Source organism: Astatotilapia calliptera, chromosome 15 (genome assembly GCF_964374335.1).
Source record: "Astatotilapia calliptera chromosome 15, fAstCal68.1, whole genome shotgun sequence".
Lineage (NCBI taxonomy): Eukaryota > Metazoa > Chordata > Actinopteri > Cichliformes > Cichlidae > Astatotilapia > Astatotilapia calliptera.
In genome coordinates, this window is record NC_137436.1 from 30829580 (window position 1) to 30850544 (window position 20965).

The 20965-nt window shown below is 39.3% G+C and overlaps 1 protein-coding gene across 5 annotated transcripts in view; it reads right to left on the minus strand.

Moving 5' to 3' along the window:
• Positions 1-1175: 1175 nt before the first annotated feature.
• The window catches only part of LOC113037444 (solute carrier family 22 member 6), a 29723-nt gene continuing 9933 nt past the window's right edge, over positions 1176-20965 (minus strand). For 2 of the 5 annotated variants that reach the window (XM_026194512.2, XM_026194509.2), the window contains 9 exons: positions 19547-19650; positions 19252-19406; positions 18418-18586; positions 17900-18023; positions 14223-14332; positions 10833-11044; positions 10609-10717; positions 6168-6380; positions 1176-1466 (listed from right to left, as the gene is read on the minus strand). In XM_026194512.2, coding sequence (XP_026050297.1) covers positions 1385-1466; positions 6168-6380; positions 10609-10717; positions 10833-11044; positions 14223-14332; positions 17900-18023; positions 18418-18586; positions 19252-19406; positions 19547-19650 — 1278 coding nt within the window. In that variant the 3' untranslated portion in view covers positions 1176-1384. Of the gene's footprint in view, positions 1573-6167; positions 6381-10608; positions 10718-10832; positions 11045-14222; positions 14333-17899; positions 18024-18417; positions 18587-19251; positions 19407-19546; positions 19651-20965 lie in introns of all 5 variants that reach the window. The other 3 variants (XM_026194511.2, XM_080289861.1, XM_080289862.1) reach the window with 3 other exon arrangements.

Genomic DNA, 20965 nt, shown 5'->3' on the forward strand with positions numbered 1-20965 from the left:
TTTTTTTCCAATAAATATTAATGTTAGCCCGCAACTTTGTTCCAGTTTTGAATTTTGGCCCACTGTGTATTTGAGTTTGACACCCCTGCTCTACAGTGTCTTTAAGTCTCTTTATGGATATTGGGCATTCATCAAGCCGATGTAATTAATTGCTTATGTTAATGTGCTAACAATGCCAATATTACATTATATCAGCATAAACTAGCAACTGTTTGCTAACATGTTAGCGTTGCATTCACACCTTGCTGAGCTGCCACAACGTAACCAAACAAAAAACCATAATACATTAATGCAGTTTTACTGTGCATCCTGTGCATCCTGTTCTCCTGTGCTCCTCTTGTTCCACATTTGTAATTTTAAAGTTTTATTCCAAAATGGATCAAACTCGTTTTTCACCTCAGACTTCTACACACAATACCCTGTAATGACAAAGTTAAACCTATGGAGACCTGAAAGACCTGTGCCACTCCTTAGCAAAATGCAAATGACAGCCTACTTTGAGTTTGCTAAATCAGACCACTGGAAACAAAATTCTCTGGTCTGCTGAAACAAGGATTGAACTAAAAGCCAAACATTATGTCCGGAGGAAAACATTGTGCAGAGAAACTCCCCAGTTTACTAGATGGAGGTTCTGCATAGAAGAATTGGAGAAACTGCTCAAAAAAGCTGCGCCAAGCTTGTAGCATCATACTCAAAAAGACTTGAGGATGTAACTGCTGCCAAAGGTGCTTCAATAAAGTACCAAGCTGGATACCTATTGACATGTTTTATTTATTTATTTTTTTTACTTTTAATAAATTTGCAAGAATTTGAAGCAAACTTCAATTTGTCCCTTTGCTTTTGTGATTAATTAATTTAATCCATTTTGGAATAAGGATGTGACATGACAAAATGTGGAACAAGTGAAGCAGTGTAAATAGTTTCTAGACTGTAAGTCCAAAGCCATATATCTCTCAATAGCATGTTCCAAGCAGTATGTGGTCACAGTCACACTCATGTAATATGAAAGTATGTTCAAAAAACCTTAGCAGAAATATTCAGGTATGCTTTAATGTAGCAAACAGGTGCTGTGACTGTTCAAATCTTTCATTGAGTGCATCTGCCATGGCACCAGTGTCTTGTTAAGGACTCCAAATGGATTTCAGAATAAACCTTTACAATGTATAACACTTGATGAGACCAAATCAAAACAACAAAAAAAAAAATCGAATATAACACACTGACCTAGAAATGTATTTGAAAACAAATGAAATAAAAATTGTGATATAAATCTTCAGAGTTAGGGTGACTTACAGGACCTAAGTCTCATCATGACTTCCACTGGAAGCATAGACTAGACCAGTCATAGAAAACACACAGAATGTCTGTGGTCTGTGGTTGTGTTTCAGTCCATACTGGTGTTGCAGATGTTGATGTTCTTCATAGAAGTATTGAAGATGGCTGGCTTAAGACAGCTGTCCTCCTCACTAATAAAGGAAAAAGAGGGCACTTTTTAGAAGGTCATAAAAAAAATCGCTGGTTTTCATGGAATTGTGGAGAAGATGCCCTCAGATCTACAGGCACATATGGACCCTGCAAGAGGAAGAAAGTAATGGACTCCTTGATAGTGCTGGTGGTATTGCTGCTTTTTTAAAAAAAACAATTTTAATAGAATTACTTGACATTTCAGAATTAAACAAAAAGGGTGTTTTCTGGTAAAACAACATGGGTTAATAATTTAAAACTGTTCTGAAGCAATGGAGATTGATTCTACTAATTCCTACAGGCGTTCCAACTTTCCTACAGAGAAATCACAAAGAAAGTCAACGTGTCATTGAGTACAGTTTCCTTCAACATCTAAAGGCACAAGCTCCCAGGGCTCTGGTAGAAGACCTGAGCTTGGATAGGATAATATATATATTAGGGGTGCAACGATACTGGTATCGATATTGAACCGTTCGATACAGTGCTTTCGGTTCGGTACGCATATGTATGAACAATACAAAATTTGTAATTTATTTTATCAACTTTCCTTCTGACGATGCTGTCTGTGTTGAGCGCTCAGTGAATCTGCGTTCGACTACTCCGCCTAGGCTGCACTGTCCAGCGCAGATCCACTGAGCGCTCAACACAGACAGCATAGTCATAAGGAAGAGCGCAGGGCAAGCTAGCGAGACAGAAGTTAAGCTCTCCTTGCAACATGGCAAATTGAACCTCCCCCACCCTCATTCAAATCTGGCGTTTGGAATTATTTTGGTTTTCATGTGACGTATGACCCTGAAGGTAAGCGTGTCATGGACTAAAGTAAAACAGTATGTTGGATGTGCCACGCAATGCTCAATTACATGGGTGGGAACTAGTGTGTTAGTGCAGTTAGCTCGTTAACACTAGCATCCCCAGGCTTCTACCTGTAGAAGGTAGAAGCCTGGGGATGCTAGTGTTAATGTGTTGGCCGTCTAGCCCCACGCAGGGGTAGCTCGTTAACGGAGATTTTCCGTGTTGTGGCGTTAACGTCATTTCAACGAGATTAACGCTGACAGCACTAGTGGGAACACAACAAATATGACTGCACATTTACGCCGACATCATCCTAGTGCAAAGACAAGTGGAAGCAGACAAAAACAACAAGCATGCTACTAACTTTAGCCGAGTCATTTAGACAGCCGTTAGCACATGATTCTCCTTATGGGGACCTGATATGTTTAATATTGTGGCGAGCTCAGACAAGGAGGAGACTGAGGTGTCGTTTGGTCTTGCTTCCCGTGAGCTAGCCAGGGAGCACAGCCGTTTATTGACATCTGCAGAAGAACACTGCCGCTAGCTAACTGCTCAGCGCAGCAACCGCACAGCAACAACAACACACAAGGCGCCCTCTGACCCCGGAAGGACACACCGTGGCAGCGAGAGGGCATCACCCGTCACTATGGCAACATAAACAAAACATAACTGTACAAACAGAACCCCGAACAGCCCTGACCCGCTACATAGCCCCCGCACCTAAGGGGTCAGTCGTCCCCGACGACCCCATTGCCCCACACAAAGTCCTGCAAATGTCCAGGTGCCTTCTTTTGGCGCACCGGCCGGTCACGACCAGCGGGGGAAAAGTCATTCGGGTCAGAACATGGGGTGCCACCATCATCCCACTTCTGACACCAATGTGGCGAGCTCAGACAACGAGGAGACGGAGGTGTCGTTTGGTCTTGCTTCCCGTGAGCTAGCCAGGGAGCACAGCCGTTTATTGACATCTGCAGAAGAACACTGCCGCTAGCTAACTGCTCAGCGCGGCAACCGCACAGCAACAACAACAACAACAACACACAAGGCGCCCTCTGACCCCGGAAGGACACACCGTGGCAGCGAGAGGGCGTCACCCGTCACTATGGCAACATAAACAAAACATAACTGTACAAACAGAACCCCGAACAGCCCTGACCGCTACAATATGCTGCTGAAAATATAGCCCAGAAGAAGCGTATAGTATAGCTTTTATTTTGGAAAGAGCCATTTCTCTGTAATAAACTCTCTTTTCCAAAGATGAGTGATTCCTCAATCAGATACAGGGCTTGCAAAATAAGCTAGCCCGACGTCCCGGGGGCTAGCGATTTTTCCAGTCGGGCTACCAAAATCTATCTCTGCCCTGCCCGTCGGCCTATTGTAGGAAGGAAAAATATATGTCAATGCTTTTGCATTCTTTCGGAAATGTAGCTGGGTAATTATGTCATTGGCATCGGTGAGCCACTGTCAATATGTGACATATTGAAATCGCGTTTGAATTTGCGCTTGTTTTTTGCTTTCACTTTGCAATCGCGCGAACTGTGTATAGAGAGCGACAGCACTGAGTGATGATAATTTGCGCACCAATTCCTCTGACATCGTCTTATCAATCGTTAGCTTACTATGCAAACATGACAAGTAAAATTTCCCGCAGCAAGCTTAAACATATGAGAGGTTGATCACGCAGAGAATCGCTGACGGTTATGTGTGTGTGTGTAAAAGCAGCAGGATATATATTTTAGTTCTGCTGAGCCAAATAAGACAGGTCAGGGTGAAGAAGTGACAGCCAAAGAAAAGCTTACCACAAAACGGAAAAGTTATGACAAATCAGACTATAAGGCAAAAAGAAAGTGCAGCTTTATGGTTTCATGGACAAAAGAATCTCTGTGGCTGCAATATGACGAGCTAAATAACCAGGGCTGCACATAAGTGGTCTGCAGGTGCGCATTCGCTGTCAAAGAAAAAAAAAAAAAAAAATAAACGCGCACAGGATATGAAGTTGCAACGCGTGTTTGCATACATAAGATTTTCTGGAGGAGGACAGACATTTTTTTAAAACTCTTAAAGATGTCGAAGAAGCTCCTTTAAGCAATTACTTTGGTGTTCCTCTACCTCCAAAGAAATGTCAGAAGGAGTCCGAACCACAAAAGAAGCGTGTATTCTCGGAAAAGTGGTTGCAGGAGGTGAGCTGGCTTCAAACAAATGATGAACGCACAGAGATGTGGTGCAGAATGTGCCGTGAAAATCCCACTCTAGCGGACAAAAACAGTGCTTTTTATATGGACGCAAACGCGCGTTGCAACTTCTTATCTGGTGCGCGTCTTTTATTTTGACAGCGAATGCGCACCTGCGGACCACTTATGTGCACCAGTGTAAATAACATAATGTTCTGCCGGGTGTGTTGTTGGTTTTCTCTCGATTTCTGAGTCGACAAGCGCCTTTGTTACTGGGACCAGTCATTTTAAAAAAGGCCCCCATTAGAAGCCATGAGAAATGCAAGAAATGCATTATTGCTCAGTCTGCAATATCTTTCCCAGAACAAACACCAATTGCAAATAACATACTAAAAATAAACCTGAAAAATCTGTTTAGAACAGCGTACTATGTTTCAAAGAGTGAACTACCACTGGCAAAATTTAGCAGTCTTTGCAAACTTCAAAAAGCAAATGGCCTAGATCTTGGTTCCACTTGTCTCTTACCTGTGACTTCAGTGGAAATTTCAAATTCAGGATCTGACACAGACTGATTCATGTTCTACACAGTTCTTACAAGTTCATAGAAATTTCTGTTCAATTAGAACCAAGTGTTTGAGTTGATGATTGTCATTTTTATACAATGTTGTAATTTGTGTTTCAACTATTTTTTGATTAATGTTTTGTTTCCTTTACAATATTATACTTTAATGTATAATATTGTAAAGGAAACAAAACATCAATCAAAAAATTGCTCTCTTTTTTATTCGGGCTACTTACATTTATTTTGGGCTACCAAAAACCGAAGAGTCCCTGCCCGAAGGGCTACCAGGGATTTTGAAATTTTGAGAGCCCTGAGATATATATATATTTTTTAATTACTTTTGTTTCAGCAACATTAAATTTAAAAACTGTACTTTTGAGTTAAAATATATATTTATAATTTTAATAAATGACAAATTAAAAAGGCATGAACATTTTTTTTGTATCGAAAAAATATCGAACCGTGACACCAAAGAATCGAACCGAACCGAACCGTGAATTTTGTGTATCGTTGCACCCCTAATATATGTATATATATATATATATATATATATATATATATATATATATATATATATATATATATATATATATATATATATATATATATATATATATATATATATAAAGCCACTTTTCTTTTCTAACTTCCTGGAAGTAAAAGTTCTGGTGGCCGAGCAAATGTACTTACTGGTATGTACATTTACGCACATTTATTGATCAAAGAAAGATCTATACCATCATATTTAGTTCTCTTTTTCTTCCCCATGATTTCATTGCTCACAAAAAAGATGCAAGTGCTGCTTCTTGATGTGCCTCCAGGCAACACTGTGGCCTCCTTGGTGCAGCAAGTATTTGATTACATTTACTTACATTGCACTCTTATTTTGCATCTCTAACCAAAAGCAAGATGAAATTGTCTGAGACCAACCAATTCTCAGTTCTCTTTTATTTTGTTTGTGTTACTGGCTTCAGAGATGATCCTAACCTTACTCCTAGGCTATGTGAATATACATTTTCTCATCAAACTCTTCCCCTAAGCTTTGGCAATCAAAGTGACACAGATCAGCAACAATTTTCATTATTTAAAAATGAACATTTTGCCTTTCTTCAAAATATAGGGTTAGGATCAGCACCTATGATGATCTTGCTCAGGTTAAGTCAACAGTTAAGTCAAACCTGTGATTGGATCCCTCAACGTCTTCAATGCTATCAGGCAGCGGCCTGTTGGCCGTCTCAGGAAGTAGCATTGTGAGGGCTGAACCCAGCAGGGGGCAGAGGCCACACAGAACCATGGGAGCGTGAGGACTGACCCCCCTCAGAAGGTACATCATGGGAGCCAGGACGCCACCAGTGCGAGCACACATAGAGCCTATACCAATCCCATTTTGTCTGAAAAATACAATGAATAAAAGGGCCCGGTTACAGGTGCTTATTATGGATATCAATGTGATCTCTGTCTACATGCCATAAAGTTTTGAATAAATTCTGATGGAATCTATTGGGTGTGTGGAGTTGGGTCATGTGAATAATCCATCAAGATGTGGTTTACATCCACTGACGTCTTCAAGGTCAACATGATGATTTATTGGAGAGAAAAAAGGACTCATACCTTAGAAACTATGTATGTATGTATGTATTGTCAGCATATCCTTCAAGGTCAATAGAGTGACCTGAAATTCAAAGTGATAATAGTGCTATTTAAAACTATGCTTCTTACCACCATTGTTTGCACTGACAACAGTTAAGCATAAAGGGATGATATATACTAAATATTGCATTACTTTGGACCTCTGACCTCTTCTCCAAGGTCAAATTAGGTCAAACTTTGATGAAATATCTTTTATCTTTAAAAATGTAAATTCTCCTGCCTTTTTTGTATTGGTAACATTTAGGAAACAAATACTAGTGTGTGGGGATTCTAAATATCACATTATAGTTTGCATCCAGAAATAATTTCCCTTAAAAGTAAGTACTGTACCAAGAGAGAGCTGCCTTGACAGAGGTTTGCACTCTCTGAGTGCCATTGTTGGTTAATGATTTCTTATCAGACAATGTCTTTATGGCATTTGTCTTTTCTGTGGGGGGGTCGTTTCTGCACTTAATTTCCATTACAGCTATTGCTTTCTTGCTCTCACTTTCACTCTGTATTTATAGATAGTAATGTATACCTTATATTTTCACTTACACTATTCCACCTTTCTTATCTGTGAACACTCTTAATAACAAACATGTAATGTAAATCATGCATGAATCCATCTTAGTAAATGGAACAAAGCTGGATTCTTGCAATTTAATGTAGATATAGTGATTTGCTTATGCATTAGAATGAACACATGTTTGTAATACACGGCAACAGCATTCTCAGGATTAAGATACAGCCAGCAATAATCATAAAGACATTATTTTAATGATATCTCAATAATTCCAGTTGGTATTTATGGCAACAAGGTAAATCTATAAGTGCTTAAATTCACCAGATCACCAGACACCTATATAGGGTTAGGGAGGTCGGTTTTGGGTTATAATTAGGGCTGCTCGATTATGGCAAAAATGATAATCACGATTATTTTCACTGAAATTGAGATCTCGATTATTTGACGATATTTATTTAACAATAACAATGTGTTGAATAATGACTTTAAAGATTGTCAAAAAATAATATAAAATAGTGTGCAAATACTGATAACAGTTTAAATGTTTGCAATATAAGAAATAAATGAGAAATGTAAACATCTATGTTTAGTGAACTTTGCAGTGTTGCTCTGTGGTGCAGCTACGACACCGTAGCAAAGTTTACACACTGTGTCTACTTGATCCACGTCTCGACTCTGCGAACCCATAATGATTCCACACCACTGAAGTTTTTTTACCTCTCTTTTCAACCAACGGCAGTCACTCTCCTCTCCAAATAACTTCTGTTTAGCTTTCCGAGCTTCCCTCGGGTCCTCTTAATCAGCGGTAGGGATGGGTACCGGTATCCGGTGCAATTATGGCACCGGTTCTGACATAAACGGTAGTAACCAGACCGAAAAGCAGCGCACATTTCGGTGCTTTATTTCGGTGCTTTTTTTTCCCTGAGCTGTGATACACTTTAGATTCTAGCCAATCATTTTACGTTTCCGAGGATAGTAGGCGGGTCCAGGTACGTACGTTCTTTTAGAGCAGAGCTACAGATTAAAAATGCCCAAGGCGAAGCGGTCAAAGTCTGGCTGTACTTCACAGCAAAATATGCAAACTCAGCAGCCTGCAACAAGTGCTTTAAGCTGATACTGTGATACTGTCAAAGGAGGTAACACCTCAAATCTGATGAAACACCTGGCGACGCATAGTGTTTTTTTTAAAAGCCGAGAAATGCGCCGTATTTGATAGCTTGCTGCGAGACCTCACACCGTGCACATCTACTGCGGGTGTGGTGCCTGTTATCAGACCCGGAGTTAGCAACATCCCCCAAAAACCCGAAGAGGAGAGTCCTGGCCACTAGCCTTGCCAGTGTAGCAGAAATGATGAGGATGATGATGCAGCAGCAGCCGTTCTTCTCTGCGCAAGTAGCTTAATGTTGTTCGTGTGTAATTTACGTTGAGTAGGCTAACCACGTTATTACATTCATGCATGTAAGGTGAACTAGCAAACATCATCTTAGCTACATGCGGCTGTCTTCTTGTTTGATGGCAGATACTCCCTTCACCCTGGCCAAAAAGGCTAAAAGGACCAAAGAAAAAGAGGGAAACAGCTAAACATGAGAGGTTTTTGGACAAAGTTTGTGTTTTTTCCATTGTTTAAGCACTGCTTCCAGCCAAGAGTGATATCATATATGCCCTATAGCTGCAGAAAAGGCTAACATTGTTATCTTTTTACAAAAAAAACAGCTGAACATGAGAGGTTTTTGGACCAATTTTGTGTTCTCCATTCTTTAAGCACCGGTTTGAGCACCGGTTTGAGCACCGTTTAAGCACCGGCACCGTTTCAAAAGTACCGGTTTGGCACCGGTATCGGATAAAACGATACCCATCCCTAATCAGTGGTCCCCAACCCCCGGGCCTCGGACCGGTACCGGTCCGTGAGTCGTTTGGTACCGGGGCCGCAAGAGTTGAGGCTCAGGTGTGAAATGTATGGTTTTCAGGGTTTTTAGCGTTATTTTGATATCGTTTTTATCATTTACTCGGTTTTCCTGGGTCTTTTCACGTGTGTTATGAATAAATCTTTTTTTCGGTACCGGTACTAGTTTTATTTTGTTGTATTTATCCGCGACACCTTAAAGGCCGGTCCATGAAAATATTGTCGGGCATAAACCGGTCCGTGGCGCAAAAAAGGTTGGAGACCGCTGATCTTAATTGTTGTGACACGTGTTCGAAATGCAGAGAGGTGCGCTCGATTTGCCACACGGAGCAGCGCGAGAGTAAAGCACGAGGGAGGGGCTAATAATCGGCTTAGTCATTTTTAATGATCGTTGAAAGCCCAGATCGTAATCGTGATTAAAATTCGATTAATTGAGCAGCCCTAGTTATAATAAGGTTCAGTCCTGTGGGATTTTCATATATCTAAAGTAGGGATGTTAAACTCTTTATTGGCCTTAAAGTCTCTTCCTGCCAGTGTAAATATGTTCAACTATACATTAAATCCTATTTAATAATAGTATGTCTCAGTTTTTCTACATTATAAAGAAATGCTGATATAATAGCTGAAAGAAATATGTTAGCACAAATAAAAAAGCTATCAAACATAACCCAAATGCAGTCCATAATCTATGTCCTCCTTCACATTTTTCCTGTCATCCTCCTCTTCCAGCATCCTGTCAGCCAAATAGAAGTCTGTCCGGGGCTTATGTTTGATACGCCTGATGTAAAGGAAAGCCTTTAACAGGAAAGTTGCAGCGTTTTAACCACATTCTAAACTTCGTTAGCAAAACCAACTCTAACACTAACACTAGTTAGTCAGATGAGTGAGACACTTTAAGTATCATGAGTTATTTTTTTTAAGTTTTCCTAAACCTTGCTGTATTAAATTTAATCTAGCACTTCCGAAAAAAATAAATGTAAACAATTTCAACATTAATCATAATGGGACAAGTCTCAAAACTGCTCTGCAGACAGTTCGACCAGTAATCCAGTGTGCCATACATCTAAAACCTGTTGGTAAGTATTTGGGCTAATGAAGCTTTTCTATAAGCCTGATAAGCCTTTTGCCCAGGCTTTGATATAGTGATGTAGTTAATGAAAGAACTCTTCATGGGCCGAATAACTGGATTTTTGGATGAGCTAACAAAGAAACACCAAAAGTCATGTTCCGATTTCTTTGAATATATATATATATATATATATATATATATATATATATATATATATATATATATTCCAATATATATATTGGAAAATTATTCCAGAAACAACTTGCCAAAATGTTTTGTGTTTCCATAAAAATACCATTAGGTAACAATCACTGACTGCCTCGTCAAACTGCTTTTGTGGCACCATTAGCAGCTGCCTTTAGAAGACTCCACAGTTCTGATAATAACACAGCCTGTTTAAGTGAAATTGCTAGCCAGAACATGTTTAGCTTTAGATAGTGAAGGAACTCTTTGTGTTGTAAGACTCCCGGGTATTTGGAGGGTAACACTCACCTTATAACAGTGGGGAACACCTCAGCAGAATACACATAAATAATAGACAGAGAGGCTGTGATTCCAAACTTTCCAATCATGGCCAAGACCGTTCTGACGACAGACAAATCTAAAAGAAGATAAAAGGATGGCGAGAAAAGCTGTAAACTACATTTTTAGAACAAGTAGGGCAAAGAGTTAATCATGCACAGTCCAGCTAAGCTGTCCTGAGCGTGTGTTCATACCATCGGGGATGAAGATGGTGAGCAGACAGGCAGTGCCTCCAACTGCTAAGAAAGCTAGCTGGGAGATCTTACGGGAGCGGTTCAGGGTGAACAGGGTGATTGTGCGCGCAGGCATCTCAACCAGACCAAAAATCATCTGAGTCAGGTATATATTCATTCCAAAGTCAGAAATGTTGAGGGACAGGCCATAGTACACGAGGACATTGACAAACCTGAGAATGTAGGAGCAAAGAAAGAAAGAAACGCTTCTGCTTGAAGGGAAATGTCATGGCAAATGTCATTCCTTTGATACCTTTGAATGTATTATTTGTTGTTCATGGAAAAATGAGATAATTCCCACTGCTGTTAGTCTTTGAAGTTCCTACAGGATGATGCCAAAATAAGTTACATAGTGTAAAACAAACCCAAATCAAAGCTGGTTCACTTGGTTTTCTAAGTAATGAGCAGCAAAGCCTCACAGAGAGTTTAGCTTGTTCTGTTCATTAGTGTTTTTCCCCTTAGTGTGCGTTCCTGTTTTTCCTTTTTGTCTAAGCTGTTGTTTGCCCCTTCAGTTACTTCTTATTTTAGTTTTTATTTTGCAGTTACATCTTTATGGAGATTTTTGACTTTTCAATTTGCGCCTTTGTTTCTCACTCTTGTTCTCTGATCAAGTTCACGTATGCCATATGATTCATCTCCCTGGAGTGCACACAGTCTTTGGGTGTGTTCCAGTAGTCTGTTTTGCTTAGGAAGACTCCTAAGTGAGATAAGCGACCAAGAAGTGACTGATCCAACTCACTGGCGCGATATGGCAGCCTCTCTTCTGTCAGTCTGCCCCAGGGCAGCTGTGGCTACAACTGTAGCTTGCCTCCACCAGTGTATGAATGTGAGAGTGAATGAATAGTGGTATTGTAAAGCGCTTTGGGTGCCTAGAAAAGCGCTATATAAATCCAATCCATTATTATTATTATTATTACTAAATACTAAGGAAAGAAGTGCCATGCAGTCCCAGAATTCTCTTTTTTCCCCTCTCACAATCTGACAATAGAAAGAGGCAGCAAACTGAAATGTCATTTGTGACACCGGCGACAGGTCACTGGTCGCTTTGTATTATTCTGATTCAACCCCCGTTTTTTTCTCTTGCAAGCATGTAAGTTCTTCAGCTAAATTCCTAGCACAGCCAACTAAACCGCTTTATCTTTACTGACCATTCGAAAACTCGAGAAAAAGAATCTAAAGCATAAACAAAGTGGAACAACTCATGGAACTGTAAACAGCATTTTCCTTCTCATAACCTGCTTATAACCTGCAAGACTGATCTCTGAACATCACAACACTGGAAGGAAAACCACGTCTCATTAGGTTGTTGCTGCATGAAGAATGTAGAATTGCTCTTTAAAGATTATGAACTCTGTTAACTGACCAAAGTCTGTTTAAGGTTCCGTATAATTTGGTTTAAATTAGTAATGCACTTTGCTGTATTGCAGCCTTTAGGATAATCACAAGGGATAAGTGACGGTTCAGTTCATTTTTACTGTGTTACTGAGGAGCACTAAGTGGGGTTCGCCTCTAAACACTGAGCAGGAGGACTAAGTGAAGAGTTTTTAGACAGAGAGGTTTGACATAACTTTGAGCCGTGGTTCTTATTTAAATGCCCCACATAAAACAATGGGGGTAGAACAAGTTGTGGTGAATTAAGATGCGCATTTTGTAGTCCATCTTCTGCACGTTGTAGTTTCCGCATCGTTTTTACATTTACTGGCTATAAAAATCAGCCTGCTGGACTATTTTTACAACACACTGATTCACAGTAGATTTAAGGATAGTTGGAGTAACACTGCAAATCCACTTTGGTACAATTCACTGTTTGGTACAATTAAGCAATCACCATCCACGCCAGATATGTGGCCAGTATGAAAGAAATGCAGAGTAAGGTCAGCTGATCCTGATTATAGCATCAAAACAGCAAATGGAAAAAGCTTGAAGTGACAAAAACAAAGACTTTATTGCTCTGGCACAGATGACTATCTCGTGTTTCGACAGGAACAGGGACTAAAGCAACATCCGCATTTCAATTAATAGGAAATGCATCAATAAAAGCTATTTGATGACTGTGATGCTTGTGCGATAGGGCAATATGTATAAAAAAACACAGGGTTAACTGTTTCTCATCTGACTGTCAGTAAGAACTATCTGTAAACATGGATATTTTAGCAGGGCTGCAGTGAATAAACCCCTTATTGCACTGATGGATTCACATTTGAGAATTCCGTGGTGCAAAAACCAAAGGCACTCATCCTTAGCCATGAAAAATGTGATATGACAGGACATCCTTTATATTTTTAACAGGACATTTAGCCCTTAGGAACGATATAAGTCTTAATGCTTCACCTCAACTGTAAGTAGAATCAAACTAGTTCCGCAGGCTTCCACTGTAGCTTTTCATAATCAGATTAGAGGCAGAAAAACAAACTGTCAAAAAGCAAAATTCTAGACTGCAGGGAATGTTGAAGAGGCACAAAACTCCAAACTGCTTCCTATATCTTTTTAGGGCCAAAAGTAAAACTGTGCACACAGTGTGGTGTGGCTTTATTACTCGAGGGGTTTTTCCAGCTTTAATGTTGTTTTAACCCAGTGAGCTAATGAGTGTTTCACTGATTATAGATAAGCCCTCTGTGACTTGGTTCATGGCCTGCACATCCCAGCTAGTTGTGGCTTGCTGTTTTTCGCAACCTGTGTGACATCAGTTAGCAAAGATGTGCCAGAGATGCTATCAAAGTGCATTACATATAGATTAGCAAGCCAACACTACTGTTAGCTGATAAGCTCACAGTTCGACCTTAAATATTTAGGTGCCTGACTGCTACTTCAGCTATTCTCTTTCTACTGTAAGTCTATTTTAAGCCCAGTATTTTTTTGCTAGCCAAAATTTCATTTTATGTCCCAGAAATAGATTTACCTAAATTAGCTAGCTGGCATTAGCATGAGCTAAGTGCTAATATTCAGCCATGTTATGAAGTATATCAAATAAGTTTGATTTATTTGTTTGTTTTGGGTTCAAATTCAAATAGGTCTTACATGGAGATTTTGTTCAGATGTTACATTTTTCCTGGATAAATAAGACTCAAGTATTTAGAAGCAAGACAAGCTTACTCATTTGTTTTTCCCATGGTCATTTTTTCTGTTGTTTGAAATTTGATTGAGCTTATAGCACTAATTTGTCCTTATTGCATTCCCAAATCCATGTTTCAGACAGACTCTTCAGCCCCTGTTGAGAGTTTAAAAGGTCCCCTTAGACAGGACTGAAGGCCGACATGCAGAGGTGGGGATGTGGATGATAAGCGTGAACCCTCAGGAGCAGTCTTGTGCTCAGTCTGACTCTGACTGAAAAAAACATGTGCTTATACTCACCACAGATAAAAGACAATCAGAGAGTGCTTCCTCATTCTTGGTGTTCGAACAAGGTCAAGGAACGAGTGTTTGTTCTTCGCTACAGTTTTCTCTTCGGTTTTACAGACCTGCTGTGAAACAAGCAAGACAATAGGTATCAGTGTCTGTGGTTGAGGGTGCAAAATATGTTCAGTAGTTCTGTTTGAATAGTTTGCATGTTTAAATGATACCCACTTATCAAAAAACACATGAAAATAAGTAGTGGCTCCTGAATAACAGAGGAGGATAAAAATAGAATAGCAGTGTCATAGAGGGAATATTCTCACTGCTAATAAAAACTATCCTTGACATTCATTTGTAATGAAACATTATTTATCTTTGCTTCTAGTGCTTTAATGATATCTGCTCTAAGCTGTGTTTAATTACCTTCCTACCTACAACACTACAGCTGAGTGGAAAGCCACGTCTGTATAAAGAGCGTAGCATGAGCAGCACGTTAGCAGAGCTGTGTGTGTGGAAACAGTTATATTTAGTAGCACTGAATAAAAAAAGAAATGCACAAGGTGTAAAAATACATTGAGATGAGCTTCTGTGCAAATCCAGTAGTTGATTTGTGTTTTATTTTTACTGAGCCTGTGCACTTTTCCAGTAATGGTGAAAGACGGCTGGCTCCTGCTGACAGATGACGCTGTATGTGTGCTTGTCTGAAATTGATTCACACAGACTTTTGACAAAACCTGTGAGTGTCTGAGACCATGAGCAGGGCTTGAAATTTTAGTCAGTGATTTCTTGCATTGTAACATGAAAAAAATGGGAAATGTGCGGTTATATGACCATCCAAGCAGCTGGTTCACATAAACCTTAGACTGCCATCGGGACACAAGGATTTACTGCACATTCAATAAAGTCAGAGATATTTCATGGGCCAGACGCCTGTGGTTTTTGTAGTTTTCCATATGTTTTTTGCTGAAACCGCAGATGAGAGTGAGCAAACAAAAAAGAGATTCTGTTTGCAAGTTTTCTTTTAAAACCTGTGAGGTGTAAGTAATGACTATATTTTGCATATTCTATAGGACAAATTCAGTTCTAACAAAAGATGAAGAAAAGCGCCACAAGATGCATAGATGTTAAACTGGGTAACTTCAGAGGCAGACTTCTCTCTACAAGCCAGATATTTCTAAAGTTCATATTAGTGTATATATGTTTATGGAAGCCCATTTCTGCCACAAAAAACAAACAAAGGATCCATAACTCGAAATTTAGAGTTATTTTCTCAAAATTTAGAGTTAACAAGTTAAAATTTCGAATTAGTAAGTCGAAATTTCAAGAAAATAACTCGAAATTTCGAGTTATGGATAACTGTTTTTAGGGTTTTTTTTGGTGGCGGAAACGGGCTTCCATATTCGTTTGATCAAACACATGCAAAATGGGGAATTTAAAAGCTCTTGAAATGCCCTGCATTATAGACACCCCATTAATCTCAGGGCCAAAGAGCACATTTACTAGCCAAACTGGCTAGTTTTTAGACTACCATTAAGGAAAAAAGATGAAAACAAAACACCTTCAAAATCTGTAGTTTTATTTTTTTTCTAATCTGACTCCAGGAAAATGTACACTTTCAAGAGCCTACTGCAACTTTAATAAAGAACCTTAAGGGCATCATGTCTGTGCAGTGTACTATGCAGAACCAAAAAAACCCTCTTTTTTTTTTCTAGACTTGGAAGTATTATTAAGCTTCCTAGCACTAAATAATGCTGTAGAGTTTAACCAAACTGATAGCTGAGCACTTTACCCCCTTGTCAATTAATCCTCCAAAACAGTATTATTCAGGCTTCAAAAAACAAAGTGCAAAAAGCAGTGGGTGATTTTAAAGTGGCTACATCCACGTTCAGTGACAAGTTAGTGGGGACAACTTGGCACCTTCGTCCTCTTTTATCAGCATCAGAGGAGCACCATTTAAGTCTTGTTCACACAGGGAGTAACGAGATCACACAGAGTCAATGAGTTTCAGCAACTTCCGGTGAAGATGGGAAAATAACCACTTATTGATGCGAATTGGGCAGGTAGGCGAGATAACCTTTTTCAGCAGTGGCTCCTTGCAGGATACTGGTGACTTACAAATGACAGAGTAGTAAATACATTACAGGGGCAAACAGCAACTGAACATCGGCTAGCAACCAACCACAAAGACTTTATCTCTTCCACGAGGGAAGTGTTTTTTAAAACTAAGTTAATGCCATGATCCCAGGTCATTTCATTCATTCATTTGATCTTTGAGTCTTCATTCATTCGTTGTCCGATCGTCTGCTGTCCTGCCGCATTATGCCATATTTCCAGGTCTTTGTGGATTCATGCCAAGTTGTCAGGTTTAAGGTTTTTTGCATGTTTATTTTGTCCTCGCCAGGTTTTTTCATGTTTAGGATGCTTCATGTTTTCGTTCAAGTTTTCCCCAGTTTTAGGTTATTGCTTAGCTTCAAATTATTTTTGCCCTTTTATTTTTTGTACTGCTCAATAATGCCATAATAAACGGCATGTTTTCTGTTAGAATCAAGTTTTGTTTTTGCGTGTCTGCATTTGGGCCCTCCTCTTCACTCCACACAGTCTGCATCCGCACACTGTGACAGTTAATAATACCTTTTTCTTTGTTGTCATAAGGCTCATATAAAAAAATAACATTTGCTGTAGTTTGCCAAAGCTCACTCCAGAATAGTGAGAGAGAGACAGATTTAATTGCATTTGGAAATTTTTTCACGTGTCTCTCATCTGTAAGGCCCAAGACTGTTCGCTTTGGCAAAACAGTTTTGCAGCTGTTGCTCACTGAATTTGGCAATTTTTGTGTTAGGTGTTTACTTAAAGCTGAAATGAATATCTGGAAATCTATAATGATCATCTAAGCACTCATGTAGGACAGCTACTTAATGAAGCTACTTAATTTGATGGGACTGTTAATCAGGCCAGTGCTACATGTGTTACTAAGGATACTAAGAACTGCTTAGTCAGCAACATGAAATGGCAAGTTCCATAATTTCAGCTCACGACAGGAAGAGAAACTTATTTTTTTAAGAGTCTATCACCAAAATGAAAAAAACATGTTTTCTCACTTCCTTTCGGTGGTTCCTAAATTTGCTATGTATTCGTTTTTTCAACATTTTCGAACTTTCAAGGTTTTAGTGATGCCTCCCTGATGGTACTGTTAAATTTGATAGGATTCCAGACATCATCAGTTTATTTGCAGTACTGTGCATGTTAGGGAGACCAAAAAGACAAATGCAGTGTCTAACCAATATGAAGAACCAAGAGTCCAGTAACAGAATAATCTCAGCTTTAGACGTATCTAAATATTTAGAATGTGACAAACTGTTTTTTGTTTTGTTTTTTTAAATCTTGAAATCTTCTGAGATCTATGTCACATAGGCTAATCCTAAAATTTGGTGATAGGAAAAAAAAAGCTTTTTAGATCTTTGATGAACAAACTAAATTTTTATGGTCTCTTAAATTTTTCAATGAGTTGACATAGAGACCTTAGTGTGCAGTAAGACCATGAGTAGTAGCAGTAGACTAGTATTAGTAGGCTTAGTGGCCCACCATCAGACATCTGTCAGCACAACACTCAATGTCAGTTTCGAGTGTTTGCTGTATTCTACAATGACAGCTGTAGAAAAAAAAGCTCATGTGTAAGAGACAGAATTAACCTGTACCTGACACATCTCCAGGTCTTTAATGAGGGGCTTCCCGTTTATCTGCGCTGCCTTCTGGATCAGTTTCCATGCTTCTTCTGTCCTGTCATTGGCCATTAACCAGCGAGCAGACTTTGGCAAAACCCTAAAAAATATATTACAGATAGTTGTTCTTTACACACATACTTGACTCTCGATGCCTTAATTGGAAGCTATGACTTGTCGCATCACCTAATTCTCAAACATCTTAGTAGAATTCAGCTATTATTGACTGTAGTATTAAAGTATTAAAGTAAGGGACAAACAAGAAGAATTCAAAAGTAGGTCAGCGTGTTTTTCTGTAAGACCACACTGGCTTGTGAGGAATTTCATATAAATCACAACAGTGAGCATTGGCTGTAGTTTTATTTTCTGAACCACAGTGTTCAAAAACTCAGTCTGTTGTTGATTAGTTCCCTTCTTTCTTTGCTTTCTGATACTTTTACCAAATCATTATTGGAAACTAGTCAAAATTCTAGGCTGGGCTGCTCCACACTCACCAGATGTAGAAAATAAAGAGGAAGCCAGGTGCGGATATAGCCAACTGCAGTTTACGCCAGTCTCTTATGAGATACGCCACACCGGCCAGAAAAATGTAGCCAAAGCCAAAGAAGTAGTCTGTGATTATACCCGCCAACATCCTCTGTTTTGATCCGGTCCATTCTGTGCCTGTGCAGTAAGAACATATTAATACACAAAGCTTGACACACAATACAAAATACTATATGAAAGATATACCAAAAATAAATAAGTAAAAACATCAGTCAAGTCTTTGATTAAAACTACTTTCTATTTTAGAAATGTCACTGTACACGTACTCTAGTACTTTTTTTTTTTTTACAAATTTAACCTGCATGTGCCAAAATGGTGGAGTGCCACCATTAAAACTGTGGTTGAGCCCAAGTGTTCATTCTTGTTAAATTATGAGAGAAGAAACTATTTTCTCCCTTCATAACATCTAATGGTAAGTATAAATGCAGGTTTTAGTTTAGGTTTATAATGCCATGCTTTGTAATCTTGTAAGCACTGTGCACCACATTCATTTATCTTCAAAGTAAAGAAGGAGAAGCAAAAACTGTACGTAAAACCACACCAGTCTAGCCAGTATAGGTAACGTAACATGTTTTTGTAATGTGAGAAAACTTTTCTTTGAATTACTTCCTTTTAATTCCTTTGAACAACAACAATTCATATAAGTTGATGATCTTGGTCAAAGGATAATACACATATCGTGCTGATCAGAATTTTTATCTGCACTATTGACACTTCAACAGTGAAGACATTTAGCATCTTGTTTAACTTCTGTTTTCGTATAACCACTGCAGGACACTGACCAAGGACAAAGGCATTCATGATAACACCAGAGATGGATGTTCCAACCATAAAGCGAAGGGCAGTGTAGATGTAGAAATTAGGTGCGAAAGCAGCAGCGACTCCAAAGATAGCCTGGCTAGCTAGGTTGACAAGGATAATTATCCTGCGACCGTATCTGCGACAAAAGATTTCAGAAGTTAGTCATTCCAGTAAATGACACTCAAAAAATTCTACCACTACAAACTCCTAAAAGAGTAAAGTACTTTGTATTCAGATCAATAGAGCTCTGAAATGGGTATGCTATGTTTAACTTACTTATCAGCCAAGTGTCCAAACACAACCGCTCCAACAAGAAGGCCAAACATGTAGATAGATGAGCCCACATTGTTCAGGCTGGCATTATCGCACACCAGGTCCCACTAGGAGGAAGAAAAGCAAGATGTTTCATGAAAACTCTTAAACAGTGGAAAACAGGCGCAGTGAGTGGCACATTGGTACAAATGCTTTACTTTGAAAGGGATTGGAGACAATTCTGTGATTTTAAACAGCTAGAATACAAATTGATCCCCACAGTCACCCTAGACAAACCCTTTACTCAAGGACATGATATCTCAGAAAGATTGGATGTGATCATCATGAAATTTGGCGAGATAGCAGGAGACGTTTATGTCCCTCACAGAATAAGGTCTAATGATAGTGTTGGCACTAACATGAATTTTTCACATTTTTTTAAGAACTCGGGAGTCATTTAAAACATTATTTTTTACTCTTGGACCTTGAGAGAGCTTGATCACATAGGGATATGTAAGGAAAACTGCACTTTGTTAAAGCCTTGTGTCACCTGACTATAATTTCAGTGGTCACCCAGAGAGAAACAGTTCATGTAGAGAATCACTATCTTTGGTGTTGTGGCACTCTCCCGTAAATTTGAATTCAGGAATCTTTAAGTTGGGCAGCACAGTGATGCAGAAAGGTCACAGCAAGAAGCCCTAGGTTCAAATCTGACATCTGGTTGAAGTGTTTCAGTGTGAAGTATGGATGTCGCCCTCGCGTTTGCATGTTTTGTCCACACAGAGTCCAAAGACATGCAGCTAGTGGGGTTAGCTTAATTCGTGATTGTAAATTGGCAGTAGGTGTGAACGTAAGTGTGAGTGGTTGTTTGTTTCTCTGTGTTAGCTCTGCGACGAGCAGTTAATATGTCAAGGGTGTACCCCTCCGCTCCCTCTATGGCAGGTAGGATAGGCTCCAGGCCGACCGTGATTCTGAGTTGGGTAACAGGAAAAAATGGATGGGTGGATTCTTTAAGTTCTGTGTCTCTCTTGTTCAGTGTCTCCAACTGGATATCTGTGGTAGAGAGAACTCTGCAGCCTTTCATAAACTTCATTAACTTTGTCTCGACAAAAGGTGCTAGAGCGTTTGTAGGACGCTCTAGCAAAGTGCTCTTTGGTTTTAGAACTAACATTACAGATCAGTGAGGTCCTTTATAGCATAAAAAGCTAAAATGCTCCAGGCCGACATACATCTTCTAATCGAATGATGAGTCGATTGTCCTAAATCAACTGCACTTAACTCATAATTTTCTCCTTAGTTACTGTATTTACTGGAGATGAATTGTGTCTTACATGTGACAGTGCCCTGTCCAGTTACATCATTTTGGTCATGTAACTGCTGCTGCTCCCCGCCCCTCACGTGTATGTTTCAAAAACATTATCCAAGTATGTAGGGATGCCTAGA